The following is a 15,000-nucleotide window of genomic DNA, read 5'->3' on the forward strand; positions in this document are numbered from 1 at the left end:
CCCTTCCTCCCTTCCTCCCTTCCTCCCTTCCTCCCTTCCTCCCTTCCTTTAGATATTTTCTTTATTTACATTTCAAATGTTATCCCTTTTCCAGGTCTCCCATCTGGAAACCCCTCTATCCCATCCCCCCTCTGCCTGCCTTTATGAGGGTGTTCTCTCATCCACCCACTCCCACCTTCCTGCCCTGACGTTCTCCTAGACTGGGGCATCAAACTCCCACAAGACCAAGGACCACTCCTCCCACTGATGTCCAACAAGGCCATCCTCTACCACATATGCGACCGGACATGAGTCCCTCCCTGTGTACTCTTTGGTTAGTGGTCCAGTCCAGGGAACTCTATGGGGTCTGGCCTGTTGACGTTGTTGCTCCCTCCCACGGGGCTGCAAACCCCTTCAGATTCTTCCGTTTCTTCTCCAGCTCCTCCATCGGGGACCCCATGCTCAGTCCAATGGTTGGCTGGAAGCATCTGCCTCTATATTTGTCTGGCGGAGACTCTCAGGAGACAGCTATATCAGGCTCCAGTCAGCAAGCACTTCCCAGCAATCACAATAGTGGCCAGGTTTGGCGACTATACATGGGATGGATCCCCAGGTGGAGCAGTCTCAGGATGGCCTTTCCTTCAGTCTCTGCCCCACTCTTTGTCTCCGTATTTTCTCCTTTGAGTATTTTGTTCCCCCTTCTAAGAAGCACTGAAACATCCACACTTTGGTCTTCCTTCTTCTTGAGCTTTATATGTTCTGTGAATTGTATCTTGGATATTCCAAGATTTGGGGCTAATATTCACTTATCAATGAGTGTGTATCATGTGTGTTCTTTTGTGATTGGGTTACCTCACTCAGGATGATATTTTCAAGTTCCATCTATTTGCCTAAGAATTTCATGAAGTCATTGGTTTTTTTGTTTTGTTTTGTTTTGTTTGTTTGTTTGTTTTGTTTTTTCGAGACAGGGTTTCTCTGTGTAGCCCTGGCTGTCCTGGAACTCACTCTGTAGACCAGGCTGGCCTCGAACTCAGAAATCCACCTGTCTCTGTCTCCCAAGTGCTGGGATTAAAGGCGTACGCCACAACCGCCTGGCTGAAGTCATTGTTTTTTAACAGCTAAGTAGTATTCCATTGTATAAATGTACCACATTTTCTGTATCCATTCCTCTGTTGAGAGACATCTGAGTTGTTTCTAGCCTCTGTCTATTATAAATATGGCTGCTATGAACATAGTGAAGCATATGTCCTTACTACATGTTGGAGCATCTTCAGGGTATATGCCCAGGAGTGGTATAGTTGTGTCCTCAGGTAATGCTATGTCCAATTTTCTGAGGAACCACCAGACTGATTTCCAGAGTGGTTGTATCAGCTTGCAATCCCACCAGCAATGGAGGAATGTTCTTCTTTCTCCACATCCTCACCAGCATCTGGTGTCACCTGAGTTTTTGATCTTGGCCATTCTGACTGGTGTGAGGTGGAATCTCAGGGTCATTTTAATTTGCATTTCCCTGATGACTAAGGATGTTGAACATTTCTTTAGGTGCTTCTCGACCATTTGAGTTTCCTCTGTTGAGAATTCTCTGTATAGCTCTGTTCCCCATTTTTTAATAGAGTTATTTGGTTGTCTGGAGTCTAACGTCTTGAGTTCCTTGTATATATTGGATATGAGCCCTCTATCGAATGTAAGATTGGTAAAGATCTTTTCCCAATCTGTTGGTTGCTGTTTTGTCCTATTGATCATGGTTTTTTTGCCTTATAGAAACATTGCAGTTTTATGACGTCCCGTTTGTCGATTCTTGATCTTAGAGGATAAGCCATTGGTGTTCTGTTTGAAAACCTAAAAATGAACCCATACACCTATGGTCACTTGATCTTTGACAAAGGAGCTAAAACCATCCAGTGGAAAAAAGACAGCATTTTCAACAAACGGTGCTGGTTCAACTGGTGGTCAACATTTGGAGGAATGAAAATTGATCCATTCCTAACTCCTTGTACAAAGCTCAAGTCTAAGTGGATAAAGGACCTCCACATAAAACCAGATATACTGAATCTAATAGAAGAGAAAGTGGGGAAGAGCCTCAAACATATGGGCATGGGAGAAATTTTTCTGCTTTAGTTTCTTTTTGTTTTGTTTTGTTTTAAATTTTACTTTATTTTATTTTATTTTTAAATCAAATTGTAATTTTTACTTATTCATACAGGGGTTATAAACACAAAAAGGCAGGGCATGGGGAAGGGGATGATACCGGAGCATCTGCTTTAGTTCTTGACTGCAGGTTTTTACCTCCAGCTCCTTCCCTGACTTCCCTACATGACTGACTATAAAATGAAGGAGGAAATAAACCCTTTCCTACCCAACTTGCTTTTGATCAAGGTGTTATCATCACAGTAGAAAAATAACTAAGATTGGGTGGAACTGGGCAAGGCTATTGAGAGACCTAACATGAAACTGTCATATGTTGTGATACAGACATTATAAAGTAGGTACTGGAATATAAATTAGTCTTGATTAATATATTTTGTCAAGGTATTTTCTTTATGGTGATTTAATTGGGAAACTAAATGAAGTTTGTGACTTGTAATAAATTCCGTCATTCAATATGCCCAGGGTGTTACAGAAACATTTTGGAAGAACTCTTTATATTGTGGGTAAGAGAGATGTTTTCTTCCATTGAAACATAGTTTAGGAGTCCCAAAAGTTTGATTTTTATTTGTTCGCAAAATAAGAATTGTGGGAGACTAAGAGAAAGGAGCATTTTGGGTGCATATGTGGGATCTCAATATGAGTGAAAACCAGATTAATAGTCTATCTATTTTGGCCATTACTGTTGGTTTCCATGTGATATAGCTTTGACAAGATACATGGTTAAGAAAACATATGTTAGAAAGATTTCACTTTTTTATAGAAACTCCATTGACATTGAATAAGGCAGAAACCATTGAGATCCATTTAGTTGCTGATATAGTGATTTCTATGAGAAAAGAGGATGGTTTCAAGTAAGGTACCACCTGTGAAACAGACAAAAAAGTGTGATAATAATCACTAGATATCACTTAGATGATAATCACTAAGTATAGAGGACAGCCAAGACTCTGGTAGATTATATTTATTTGCAGTTGGTATTGAATGAAGGGTTGCCCCAATAATAACTACTTTTCTGTCTGATATGCCATCTAAAATGCATACTTACAAAAACATTGTAGCCAGGTGTGTTACTACCTCCCTTTAATCCCAACAGTAATGTGACAATGGCATGTGGAGTTTGAGGCCAGTCTGGTCTACATAGTGAGTTACAGAAAAGGTACCTATCTCTGTCTTACTGTACTGTATTTCCAAATCTTCTTGACTTTAATCCCTTAAGCTGTGCTACTTACAAAGTAACTCAAAGTTTCTAAGTTTTTTTATGTCCAATCCAGCATACTAAAAGTAAATTAACACTTCTGCTGCCTGGCAATTATCTTTAACTATTTCTTCTGCTGCTTCTAGCACAATTAGCAAAACTGTACATTCAAGTCGGAATGTAAGGGTTAATGAAACTTATTCTCTAATCTCTAATAAGTAGCAAGAGTAAATTACTGTAAAATGTGAGAGGAGAATCTGTGTATAATTACTTCTAATTTTATTACTATAAGTATGATGTGTTTAATTGAATCCAAATCCAAATCTTGGTTTTCACAAGGATGTTTTATTATTATTTGTGTCACTGAGAATTTTAAGTTTAACTAACTATAACTCCAATTCTAGGGCAGCAAAGCCCTGTTCTGTACTATTTAGGAGCCTGCGCTCTCTCTCTCTCTCTCTCTCTCTCTCTCTCTCTCTCTCTCTCTCTCTCTCTCTCTCTCTCTCTCACACACACACACACACACACACACACACTGTTTTGCTTTAATTTAGTTTTAATTATGGGTATATATGTTGGGCATTTTCAGGTCCTCATGGAGGCTGGAAAAGACATTTCATCCCCTGAGGTTGGAGTTTCAGGTAGTTGAGAGCCAGTTGATATGGGTGTTGGAAACCAAACTCAGATCCTTTGTAAGTTCAGCACACATTCTTAACTTTTGAGCCATCTATCCAACCCAAAATAAATCTTTAAAAATTTGGTAAGACCTGTAATCATCCTGAAACTAAAATATTGCTTGATCAGAGAAGGAAAGTCAAAGTCCATTGGACACTAATACACTTATGTAGATTACAATATCCCCCTCCCCCCAAAAACTCCACCTGGGAACTGGAAAGACAGCTCAGCAGGTAAGAGTACTTACTAGGGATTGTAGAGGAGACAAATGGCTTACAAACGCCTTTATAGTTTCCAGTTCCCAAGGATTCTGACAGCCTCTTTTTTTTTTTTTTTGGTTTTTTTATTTCATTTTCGATTTTTTCCCCTTACCCCCCTCCCCCCCTCCCGCCCAGGAATCCCCTATCCCATCCCCCCTCCTCCTGCTTCTATGAGGATATGCCCCCACCTATCCCCAACTCCCACCTCCCCACCCTCGAATTCCCCCACACTCGGTGTCCAGCCTTCATGGGACCAAGGATCTCTCCCACCTATGCCTGCCCACCATCCTCCCTTTCATATACAGTTGGAGCCATGGGTCCCTCTCTAAGTGCTCCCAGGCTGGTGGTTTAGACCCTGGGGGCTCTGGTTGGTTGGTATTGTTGCTCTCCTCATGGGATCACAAACCCTTTCAACTCCTTCAGTCTTCACTCTAACTCCTCCATTGGGAACCCCATGATCAGTTCAATGGTTAGCTGTGAGCATCTGCCTCTGAACGTGTCAGACTCTTGCAGACCTCTCAGGAGACATCTATATCAGGCTCTTATCAGCATGCACTTCCTGACTTCCACATCAGCATCTACCTTTGGTGACTGCACATGGGATGGATACCTAGGTGGAATGGTCTGACAGCCTCTTCTGGTCTCCATGGGAACTGCATGCATGTGTGGTATACATACATTCATGCTGTCCCACACGCATATACACAAAACTTTAAAAATACGAACCTCTACAATGTATTTAAGACATAGGGCCAGAGGCCCCTAATTTGGAACTGAACTGAATGCTCTGTGCACTTGCTTGCATGGTACCAGAAGTTACCAGGCATGCTTCCAAATGAGTGAGACCGCCAGCAGCATTGAGAGTGTCAGAGAGTTTGCTATGGAACTATGGCTTGTAGTAATGTCCATAAACTATGCCCAGAGAGCGTCACAAGCAAGACTGCCTAAACATGAGCTGAACAGAGACAGCCACAGACGTGCCAAAGTGGATGGGAAAAGACCATGAGCCTTTAACACTACACAGAGAACTACAGGCAACCAAGGAATGCTCAAGAGCACACCAATTGCTTAGCTAATATCAAATGGTCAGTTCTAAAGTCATACATGCAGTCAGACAGACAGACAGACAGACAGACAGACAGAGAGAGCAGGTTATATTTTGAAATATAAATGAGTACACATCCAAATATAAGGATGTAAAATAATGAATAAAAGAGGTCATGAATTTGAAAATGAGGAAGGGAGGTTCTTTTGGAGGACTGTGCAGAGTAAAGGGAAGGAGGAAACAGTGTAATTACTAAAATTGAAACATAAAGGAAAAATATATTTTTAAAAATCTACATATTTTCAACAAATGTCATAAATTGTCTTTGCAACTTGTATATATTTAATTTTAGTTCCACCAGCAGTTTTTTCTATAGTCAAAAACAAAATATTAATTATATTATATTTGATTTTTGTTGGCATTTTTCTCAATATAGTAATTACAGATCTTGACTATAGTGAAACTAAATAGGTATTTAAATTATTTTGTCAATGTTTTATTATTTACCTGTGTACTCAGAAGTATACAATTATAGAGTCTAAGTGGTAGATAGACTTTGGGGTTAGGCAGTTTTATCATTTTAAAGCTGTAATGTAAGTAAATGTATTCCGTGAATACTAAATTAAGAATGGACTTGACATTTCTTGTTGTTCTCCACTGAAAGAAAAATTATGAAATTTTCTTTTGTTAGTTGAATAAAAGTTTTAAAGGTAATAAATACTTCATCGAAAGAAAATGTTCACTGTTGGTGGAAATTTCTCCCTAAAAACAGGTATTAGGAATGTTAGTAAAGGTAAATTAAAAATTGTAAGGATTTATAAAGCAATTTTAGATAAAGATAAATTAGAGCAGACAAGGGTTTAGCAGCCATTTAGACCTTTTATTTTTCTCTTTTTTTTTAGGGATTCTGGAAACATCAAAGCTGGATTAGAACATCTGGTAAGCTCTAAGTTTCTCTTGAACATTTGCATCGCCTTTGATATGTGCAGCCTACATGAACACTTTGGATGAGTTCTGAATGCCTTGCATTGAGAAAGTCAGCCATTTCCCAAAGGCTCAGCCTACTGTTATTATGCGAAGGCACTTACCTTTTCATTTATCTTACTATTTCAAGGGAATTAAATTTTTTTAAATTACCTTTTTTTGATGTAAAGATGAAATAAAATGAATGACAATCCTTGGATTGATGATTGCTTTAATTAGAAGCAAAATTTGGTGTAGAATTTTTGGCATATCTTGATCTGACAAAAACAAGCTCATGTTTTAAGAAAACACCGTCAAGTATTGCATATATAAAGTGGTGTGTGTCAGCCATTTAACAGCTTTGAAAGAAGTGCACAGCTTTGTTTTTCCTAATGTCTTGCTTTATGAATAATGCATTGGTTTAACCTATATTCAGTTTTAGTATATAAAATAATTGAGATGCACAAATTTGTGTTGAGCAAGCATTTTAAAAGAACAAATAAAACTTAAACTGATTTAACATTAAAATCTGTCCATAGATTTAAAAAATGGAAAAATCCCTTTTCCAACAATTCACTGGATAAAGTGTTCACTACAGCATTAAGTAGTTCATTTAAACAGACCCTTATAAACTCATGCTCTGGTTTCTGGTCAAATCCAAATGTTGAATAATTAATGGTAGTGATCTTTTGTAAATACAGTCTAAGTACTTTTAAAATTGAGAAGCTTCATTCATATATCATATTCTAGCTTTGTTAACTATTAATGTACTTTTGATCTGCTTCCACAAAAGGAAAACAGTGGCAAGAGGCAGCTTCATGTTTTAAAATTAATTTTGCTCTTTGACAGTTTTGTGTGTGTGTGTGTGTGTGTGTGTGTGTGTGTGTGTGTGTGTGTGTAATGCATTATAGTTACTCCCTCCTCACCTGGCTGCTTAACTTTCACTAACAGAAATTTCAGAGTTAGAAAGGTTTATTTTTAACAACTGAAGGGATGCAAGAAACCCTAGGTCTTTCAAAATCTTCCTAAAAAAGATTAAATTTTTAAAATCTATGTAACTTAATTAGAAGAGTTTAGTAATGTCAGAAATAAATAAATGACATTGTGATTGTCATCAATAAAAAGTATTTCCAAATTTCCGTTTATCACTTAATAATGATGTAAGTAATTTAGGACATTAAAAAATCTAAATAAAATGTTAATTGAAACATCATGCTCCTGTATCAATTGGTAGTTTATATTAAAGGGATATATAATACTGTCGTGTCATTATGAACTTCTGTAATTCTCTTTTAATTTATTATCTAATTTAAAATTTTAGGCCTCTGGATGGCTCAGTCGGCAAACCCATTACCACAGGTCTTATGACCCAGGCTAGACCCCAGGCACCTAGTTTATGAAAAGAGACATCAGACTTCTAATTTAAAAATAAATCTCTCCTTCTCTTTGTCTCTCAAAAAATAGTCAAAACAATAAAAAATGATAGTAAATAGCAAAAAATAAAATAGAAAAACAAAGTGAAAACCATATTAAATGGAGTTCTGTATTGGTCAGCTATTTCTGAGCATGGGGCCTTGCATTAGTGATACACAGTGTCACTCAGCAGAGAAAACTGGTTTTTCCTCCCCCAGCAGGCATCAATTTCAAATTGCTTCTTGGTTACAGATAGATCCCTCAGGACGCGGAAACAACCTGCACTCATTTTAGTTAGAGAAAAAATAACTTACAGTACTCTTTAGCTGGGAAGCAAGAGAATCTTGGTACATTGATAGAAAGTTATATAAAAAAAATAAAAAAAAATATCTATTGAAAAGACACCCTTCTTCATCTGAGGAATACCACACCCATTTCGTTTAAGATTAGAAATCCAGGTTTAAGAATCTTGAAGCCTCTGGAATGTAGCACTTTCCATGACTAGACTCTTGGCTGCACTAGACACATCTGAGTCTCCTGAATCCAGCCTCCCTTTGGCTGTATCCAGAATGTTACTTAAGGCAGATGGAGAGACACCTCCACCCTTTGGAGGTCCTTGCCTTGTTCAAGCCTGATCACCTGATTTAATCCCAGGAGAGATCCAATTCCACAGAGACCTCCACGTGTGCAGTGACACATCAATGTGCATACTAAAGAATAAGAAATAAAAAGATTTTAAAACATCTTATAAATTAAATAAGATTTAATCCATTTATAATTTAACTTGCTTTATTAAAATACCCAGAGCTGCCAATGAAGCACCAAGAAAGAGAAGTTTAAAGGAAGGACTCAGAACTTTCTTACAAAGTCATACTTTGGTTTTTACTGATAAGACCTCCAAAATGATAGTAGAATCTCTGACATGTGAGTGAAAAACAGCATTTGTTCATTTAAAGAGAACATGGCACAAAAGTATCACAAAGAGCTAGTCATTAGGATTGTACAGTGAAAGGCCAGACCATAGTAGACAAACGCATTTTGAAACACAGTGTAAGTGGTGATTCAAAGAATCAGGTATTTTAATTTTTACTTATAATATGTTCTAGGGTATGAAGTGGGTAGTAGTGTTTGGGTAGATGTCACGAGGCCCTGGGTTGTATCACTCTTTCCACAAAAAACAGATAACCAAAACCTGTATTAGTTGGTATAGCTTTGTCCTTTTAGAGAAGTAAGAGAATTATTTTCATAACCATCAGTTAACATAGCTGCTTGATACAAAAATCAGTTTGTTTCAAGATAAAAAAAACCTAATGTGGTATGTAACAAATGAGAAATGTTAAAAGAATAATTACTATTCTCTTTTAAATCCATGTTCACTTAGATACTGATTTAATTCCTGGATCTGAATCATATTTTCAGAATATTTAAAATATGGGCAAAAAGGATACAGGAATAGAATGTGCATGTTAACAAGAATTGTGTTGGTTTAATGAGTCAACACTAGATTATTAAAATTTTACTACAGGACATTGGTCAGGTTTTCAGATACCCACAGATAGGAATTATAAGAACCGTAAAAGTCTAATTAGACTCTTTACTCATGAAAAGCAACATATCTTCTTCTCTCCTTTTCTCTTTGTTCTGGCAATCTCCCCGTAATTATAGTATCAGTCCTCCCTGCATCCTCCTCGCTGTCTGAACATACCTTCTTTACCTTCCATACTTAAGTCAAAGAAAATGTTTTACTACTATCAGCACACAGATAGTCTGTGCATAAGCGGTTCCTTGGAACCCCCAGTTTCATGACGTGATGTCCTGTATTCTCTGAGTTGAGTGACAGCTCAGGAACTCAAGTGTAGGGGTCTAAGCAGCTGCAACTTTTTGCTTGTTGTTCTACTTACGTAACAACAAATACTCCACACCAGGCAGTCCTCTATCAGCATCTTCTAAGACTATCCAAAAGCTTGGAGAGATGATTCAGAATAAGCTGCTGTAAGATACATGGAAGTGCTGTAGGGAATTGTCTGTGTCTTAAGAAGTTTGGAGTTTGGGACAGCGTGTGTTTGGGGTACTGATGTCTTCTTCCTCTCCCTTTGCTTCACTTCCTCAGCATGCTGCGATCACTCTTAACATTTCTCCTTTTGCTCTTGTTGGATCAGGACCCCTTTGCTAGAATGTATTAGATATACCACTGTTCTGTGCTCTCATGCTATTTTAGAATAGGTTGTAAAGTTAAGTATATTGTCTTTAACTTCAGTTTGCGGTGAGTACTCTGTTTCCCTCTTGTTTTGAAGAAACCCGTATTCTGGTCCAGTTGCCGTGGAAGACTCCTGACATCTTGTTTATTCCAAGCTATATTTCTAGAGTCTAACCATTTGAATGATAATTTAGCTTTCCTTAAAATTCTGTCTTTGACTCTTAACATGATTCTATTAATACCTTGGTTTATACTATTTTCTTGATCTCTCATCTACCACCCTTATTTACTTTTATATAATGATTTTATTTATTTATTTTTGCCTTGAGATATTGTCATTTTTCTTTTGTTTTTCTTTGTCTTTTAAAGTCCTCTCTTGCTGGGCAGTGGTGGCGTATTGCCTTTAATCGCAGTACTTGGGAAGCAGAAGCAGGTGGATTTCTGAGTTTGAGGCCAGCCTGGTCTACCAAGTGTGTTCCAGGACAGCCAGGGCTACACAGAGAAACCCTGTCTCCAAAAAAAAAAAAAAAAAAAAAAGAGAAAGTCCTCTCTTTTGCTAAGATGAACCTAAAAATTGTTTCTTTGTAAGTACAAACTGACTTTGTCATGTTTATAGATTTAAGTTTATTTTATAAAATTAGTATTTTAGATTATACTATTAAATATTAGCTCTGTTTCATTTTTTTTGTCTCCAGGTACTGTGTCTGTCTGTCTGTCTGTGTGTCTATCTGTTTCTGTGTGTGCACAGTAACCTTTTACTTGTCTTTGCCTTTTGTCACAGTCATTGCTCATTTTACTCAATTTTTCATTAAATTTTCATTGAACTATATTATTCTTTATATATATTATAATTTGTTCTTCATATCTGAGATAGCCTTCTATTTTTGTTTTTATATTTTAAATTTTCATGTGAAAATTTCTTTAGTCATATGTCCAAGTATTATGTTTTGGGATTAATTTGTCACCGAAATTTTAACTAAAGAAAATGTTTTGATTTCTATTTACCGTGTACTTCTTATACAAGTCTTTATGGGGAAACGATTTTATGTATTCCTTTTAATCCTACACATTTTGTAGACATATTTTCTAGATCAAGGATGACCTCTCCTGCAGTGCAGTGATGTGCAGGATTTTAATAGGTGCTGGTGGATGAGAGAAAATAGAAGGTGGTAAGGTGTTGATTGAGCTGTTCCAGTTTCTTTTTACTGCCGCATTCTGCTTCTCTAGTCTTTCTCCGAGCCATGCTCCCTCTGCTGCTGCTTCTGGTCCTACTCACTCCCAAGTCTCATTTTTCTAGAAAACAGGTTTCAGTATTTTGATGCTTTAGTGTTGTACCCCCACATCCTGCTCCGCAACCCCAGGGATTAATTTTAGTTGTAATACCTTTACCCTTAATAGTATTTTTATCAGTGAAAAGTAGCCTATGGATATTTTTACCTTAGAAAGAGAAGTTACTAATTAATAACAGATAATGTTATAGATCACCTTTTATAGAACTGTGGTGCTGTCAGAGCCTTGTACATACTAAGCATATGCCAACATGTGGCAAGCACAACCTTTGAATAGCCCTTGAATTCTAAGAAATCATCTTGCAGATATCCTGTAGAATCATCAGCAGAACTCAATGTACACTGTTTCAAAGAACCCAGTGCCTATATTGTAACATAGAAAAAAATGAGTGAAAAGTCTACTTTTAGTGTTTAGTCAGATCTTTTAATGACACTAAAAAGTAATGCTTTTACTTGATGAAACATAACATACAGATAAAAGTCCTCTGACACTGACCACAGAGTCTTGTCTTTCAGTGTGTCTCTGCAGGTGTAGAAGAGGAGGTGATTGATTAGTGATGCTGTTGTTTCTGAATTAATGATCTTTAATGTTGTGGAGAATTGACTCTAAGTTCTTGTCATATCAACTAATTTTTTCCTCCCAGTTTATGTTTTAAAATTCTGGATCATATAGTAGGTAATGCCCTGATTTGAAATCTCAAATTTACATGTTTACTTTCACAGAAATATTTAAAATATCAGTAAGTATTAGTGATATGAACATACATTCTTCTTATGTCTTTTATGAAAAGGTATAAGTGGTAAAGCTTGCCATTCATTTGCAATAAAGCCATCACTGTTAATTAGGGAAACTATATATGGAATGATACCTATTCCTCTTAGTAGAGGGATTAGAGTCAGGAGATATTTATTAGTACATGGAATGTGTGAAAAGCTGTCTCTGTTTAAAAGGATAATTAGTGTTCTTTGTTGGTTTTTGCTAGGAAGTACTGATGTGCTGGCTCCCTGGAGTGGGGTGTGCAGTCACTCACCTTCCTCAGTATTCTAGTTCTAAAGTGTCTCTTCTTTTCTGAGAAGTCACAGAGGTAAATGGTGGTGGATCCCAGTCAATTGGAAATCATATGTAGGTGCAGATCCTAATTTTCAAGGTCTAGTCGGGGGCATGAATTACAGGAAGTTTGAGGTGGAGCCAGTGCTCTGAGAACCAATAAGAAGAAAAATATGTTAAAAAGTTTTGTTTTGAAATGCAAGCAAAGTTTTCTGGATCAGGTAGAATCTAGACTCAGAGCCTGCAACTTACAAACACACCGTAAGCTGATTCATAAATCTGGAGAGATGAGTATTCTACAGATTACAGAGGGGCAAAAATATCCATCTTACTCTGAAAGAATAATGTTGGCAATAATTCCTCTTTTTTTTTCCCTCCTTTACTTTGTATCAAGTGATACGTTTCTTAGGACTTTGCTGAATAGTAACAACAATGATAATAATAATTAATAATGTGTCCAACATAGGTGGATAATTGCAATAAGTGACAAAAAAGTCTTTTGATAAGAGTTTTAAGGGTTTACAGCTTTAAGTGAGATTTCCTGTCTCTTAATAGATAGATAGAAGGTGGTAGGTAGGTAGGTAGATAGATAGATAGATAGATAGATAGATAGATAGATAGATAGATAGATAGCAAAAGAACTCTGGAGCCATACCTATGGGTTTCATCTCCCCATAGAGGTCTCATTTGTGTTTCTAACATTATATAACATTTGAAAGTGATGACCTACTTGTCTTTGTAGTCAAACAGCACAGTTTGGCCATTCTGAGTGTTGAAAAGCAACTATCATTAATAGCTTTTTTAGTCCATCAGTGGTTTGTAAGACTATGTCGCTGCCTCCCAGCCATGTAGATAAGTCCATTGCTAGTGTATACTCATCAGTAATGCTACCAGGTCCTAATAAAAGCCTCTCCCTCTTTAGGCTATTTTGCATAAAACTTATAAATCAAACTGCTGTCTTTTCAGTTCTCAGAAGAACAGTTGCCTTTAACACAATCATAATCATAGTGTATACGTTTGATACAGTTGAATATTAAGTTAACCTATAAAATGAACAAGAGAATTAGAGGGACTGGTTTCTCTCTCACTGTGTTCTAAAAAGTATTCTTTATAGTTGTACAAATGAGTTAGAGAATATAGCTACGTTAAATGTACCACTGCTGTGCATTCAATCTATAATGTGGTAACTCCAGTTTAATTTATTGTCTCTTGTCTCTAGTTAAGGCAGTGGTTCTTAACCTATAGGTCACAACTCGTTTGGAGATTGAATGACTCTTTCACAGGGGTGGCCTAAGCCCACCAGAACACACAGATGTTTACATTATGATTCCTAACAGTAGCAAAATTATAGTTATGAAGTAAAAATAAAAATAACTTTATAGTTGGGGGTCACTACAATGCAGGGACTTGTACTAAAGGGTTGCAGAACTAGGAAGGTTGGGAAGCACTGACTGAAGAGCTCCACTAGATCTACCAGTGCTCTAGATTTCTTACCTAAGCCAATGTTTCTTGGAACCTCGTGATAAAAATGCATATAAAATAGACCATTTCCTCAAACTGTAATTATAAAATCCAACCACATGGTGCTTTCTTCTTCTTCACAGAAGACCTTTTTAACTGAAAAGCTTATTTCAGGAATATTTGCAAATTAAAGTAATTTGATGTGGATTCAGTGTCAATTTCCTATTACAGTCATGGTTTTATAGGCAGTTCATGGGTCTTAGACCTAAAACCAGCCCAAATTCCAGTGAGAAATAGTGTCATTGCTAGCAGTTCATGTTTTCAGTTCTCTTTTGATCAATTGCAAATTTGTTGCATGTTAAAGTAAATGATTAGTAACTATTATCCAGCCTTCCAAGTAGTAAAACATAAGACCCTTTCTCTGCCCATCCTAGACCTTTCCACAGTCCATAAGAGATGACTGCCTGTTCCATTTTTGAGAGACAATTTCTTGTGAAAAAATACTGTCAAACTTGTGCTTTAACAAAGCAAGAGATTAAACAGTATTCAAGCTATTACTAATAGTGAGAGATTTATGTTTGATACATATGAATTTTTCTTAACTTTTATGTACTCATGCTTCCTAAACTTTTTAAAAGTAAACACTCTAAATACACTGGGATAACCTCTATCACTTTCCCATTAGCCACAGACTTCAGAGTCATACCTTCTTGAATCTACATCTACACTGTAACTGAATAACTTTTCATGTTTTCTGTATGGTAGCTCAGAACACTATAGATTTGTTTCTTTGCAGAGAAATCCAGGAGATCCTCTGGTATTGAAGGACATTCTTAAGGCCTAATTTATTTGCAGCAACAGAGAGAAAACCTACAATCAGATACCTTGCCTCCCCCCATCAAAGTGTTATGAATCAGAATAGAAAATGTCTATACAAAACAGTACATTAAGCCACACTCATTATCATATGTCACCAAACCAGAGCTTTAACAAATTGCAGCCTGTATAGTTTAGGATTTTAGGAAGAGCAGACCCTAAGGACCAGAAGAATATGGTTTTACTTTGTTACCTCAAGGAAGCACACAGATGATGATTCATTTCCTCTTCTATGTACTGGGTTATCAAAATAATGTGTGGATATTAACCAAAGCATAAGACTTTCTACAAGTACAGCCTTGTTATATAGAAACAGAAAATTATCATAACTGTTTTAGTTATGTAAAACAGAATTGAAATTCCAATGTACTCAAAGTAGCCTATGAGAAAATACTATACTCGGTATGCTTATCACATCTCCTTTACAACATCATTATGTACTTTTAAGTGC

The 15,000-nt window shown here is 36.8% G+C and overlaps 1 protein-coding gene across 1 annotated transcript in view; it reads left to right on the forward strand.

Moving 5' to 3' along the window:
* Rsrc1 (arginine and serine rich coiled-coil 1) overlaps window positions 1-15,000 on the forward strand; it is a 326,375-nt gene that overhangs the window by 145,173 nt on the left and 166,202 nt on the right. Inside the window, exon 5 of the mRNA XM_028763545.1 lies at window positions 6,205-6,241. Within this exon, the coding sequence (XP_028619378.1) occupies window positions 6,205-6,241 (37 nt within the window). The remainder of the gene's footprint in view (window positions 1-6,204; window positions 6,242-15,000) is intronic.

The sequence above is a fragment of the Grammomys surdaster genome, unplaced genomic scaffold (genome assembly GCF_004785775.1).
Source record: "Grammomys surdaster isolate TR1022 unplaced genomic scaffold, NIH_TR_1.0 139, whole genome shotgun sequence".
In the NCBI taxonomy this organism is placed as follows: Eukaryota; Metazoa; Chordata; class Mammalia; order Rodentia; family Muridae; genus Grammomys; species Grammomys surdaster.